General features: G+C 38.7%; 1 protein-coding gene across 1 annotated transcript; it reads left to right on the top strand.

Moving 5' to 3' along the window:
- The first annotated feature begins 370 nt into the window (after window positions 1–370).
- On the top strand, window positions 371–1,175 carry LOC110939258 (psoralen synthase). The gene has a single exon (XM_022180992.2). It carries the CDS (start codon window positions 587–589, stop codon window positions 1,112–1,114), a length of 528 nt encoding a protein of 175 aa, XP_022036684.1. The 5' UTR covers window positions 371–586; the 3' UTR covers window positions 1,115–1,175.
- Window positions 1,176–2,141: the final 966 nt, after the last annotated feature.

Here is a 2,141-nt window from a genome sequence, read left to right on the forward strand (position 1 = left end):
TAATTATAATTTTTACATAAAACATAATAGATATTATTTAGTTATATTTATTATGATTTTAAATATTAAATTTTTTATATAAATATATATACATATAGTATAATGAATAAAATTATATAAATAATACACGTTCAAACTCGCGAGCCAGCTCGAGCCGATAAGTAAAGCTCGGGCTCAGATTTGAGCTCGTTTAAGTTCAATTTGATTCGAGCTTTAAGCGAGCCAACCTTGTGTAACTCAGAAGCTCGCGGGTTAGCTCATTTACACCCATAGTTTTAACATCACTTTATCAAAAGAAAATTTGAATACCAATCCAAATATTTGCATGTAGGATGTGTTCACGGGTGGGACTGATTCAACCAGTGGCGGAGCTACCTTATGCCGGGGGGCAACGCCCGCTACGGCTTGGCGCGGAAAAATTTGGAAAAATTAGTGTAAATTTTGGAAAAATTTGAGGTTTTTTCGATTTCGTTACGGCTTATTTATAAAACGTTACGGCTTGGCGGATTTTCTAGATCCGCCGTTGGATTCAACCTACGCAACTCTTGAATGGGAACTCAGTGAGTTGATAAGAAACCCACATGCAATGAAAAAACTACAAGAAGAGGTACGCCAAGTAGCCAAAGGCAAACCCAAGATCACCGAAAACGACTTGGATCAAATGTGGTATCTAAAGGCCGTCGTCAAGGAAACATTCCGAATGCACATGCCACTCCCACTTCTCGTTCCTCGCGAATCCACACAAGATGTTGAACTAATGGGCTACAATATTGCAGCCGGGACACAAGTTCTAATCAACGCGTGGGCCGTTGGTAGAGACCCCGCTTTATGGGACAACCCTGATGAGTTTCGACCCGAAAGGTTCTTGGATAGTCCGGTTGATTATAGAGGGCTTCATTTTGAGTTGACACCGTTTGGTGCGGGTCGAAGAAAATGCCCTGGAATCCAGTTTGCAATGAGTGTTAATGAGCTTGTGTTAGCTAGTTTGGTGCATAAGTTTGATTTTGTGTTGCCTGATGCCCAAAAAGGGGAGGATTTAGACATGAGTGAGACTATTGGGATCACAATTCATAAGAAGTTGCCTTTGCTAGTGGTAGCAACTCCACATGTTTGAATACTTTGTGGTTAATTAACACCACCAAAACTATGTTTTAATGTATATTAATTTCCCTCTTTACTTGCGTTACTAGTATATCGGATTTGTCGATAATCCTGTAAGTCATTACCCAAGAATTATTGTTAGACCTTTACCATAAGATTTGGGTGTGAAAAAGTCTCCATGCCGGGCAAACCACCTCGGACATGGCGTGGAGGGCGGTGTGGTGGTGAGGGCGGGGGATTCTACACCGGTGTGGGGCGCTTAGGTTTGGTGATGTAGAGACTTTTATTTGATTGGCGGATTTTGGTTGGTTTTGATAAGTTGGTGTTTATTTTTCTATTTTTAACTTTTTTATAAAAATGCCACTAACCACGCCGCTTCCACTCCTCCTTTTTTACACCACGCCACTTTTCTGACATGTGCTAACGTGCCAGCCACATGTCAAATAACACCACTCACTCCTTATAGTCTAAGCTAGAAGCTAGTTATGTTAAACTAGTAGTCGATAACTAGTTAAACTTGTACAAATAATATTTGCTCTAGACAAAATTTTAGAGTCACTATAAGCAATAATTAAAAACTATAAAAGTTGAAAAATGAAATCACCTCTAAACGCCCTACTGATAAAACCAAATCGTAAACCATATTTTTAGTCTAAACCCAAAAGAACTAGTTGAGAGCCCGTCCGTAGGCCGGGCACCCCTAAAGGCATAATAACATAAATACTTATAGAACATAATAAACAAAACGATAAAACATATTTATAATGTCACTAAACAAACAACGAAACATTAAAACGAACAAAACAAAAAAGCATACTTAATGGAAATAAAAATCTGGTGAAGAAAGAGTCTCGGTATATATTGCTCCTTGTAACCCGTGAAACCAAACTACAGGTAAGAAACAATCATCCCCTTTCTTTGTCGTGTCAATTTCATTAGCAACTCCATCATTCGATACGACAAGAAACCTGCCAGTACTTGTAATATGTGTAATAGAGCATGATAAACAATAGGAGGCTGTATGCGAGGAAAAACCCATA

The sequence above is a fragment of the Helianthus annuus genome, chromosome 4, assembly GCF_002127325.2.
Source record: "Helianthus annuus cultivar XRQ/B chromosome 4, HanXRQr2.0-SUNRISE, whole genome shotgun sequence".
Taxonomy (NCBI): domain Eukaryota; kingdom Viridiplantae; phylum Streptophyta; class Magnoliopsida; order Asterales; family Asteraceae; genus Helianthus; species Helianthus annuus.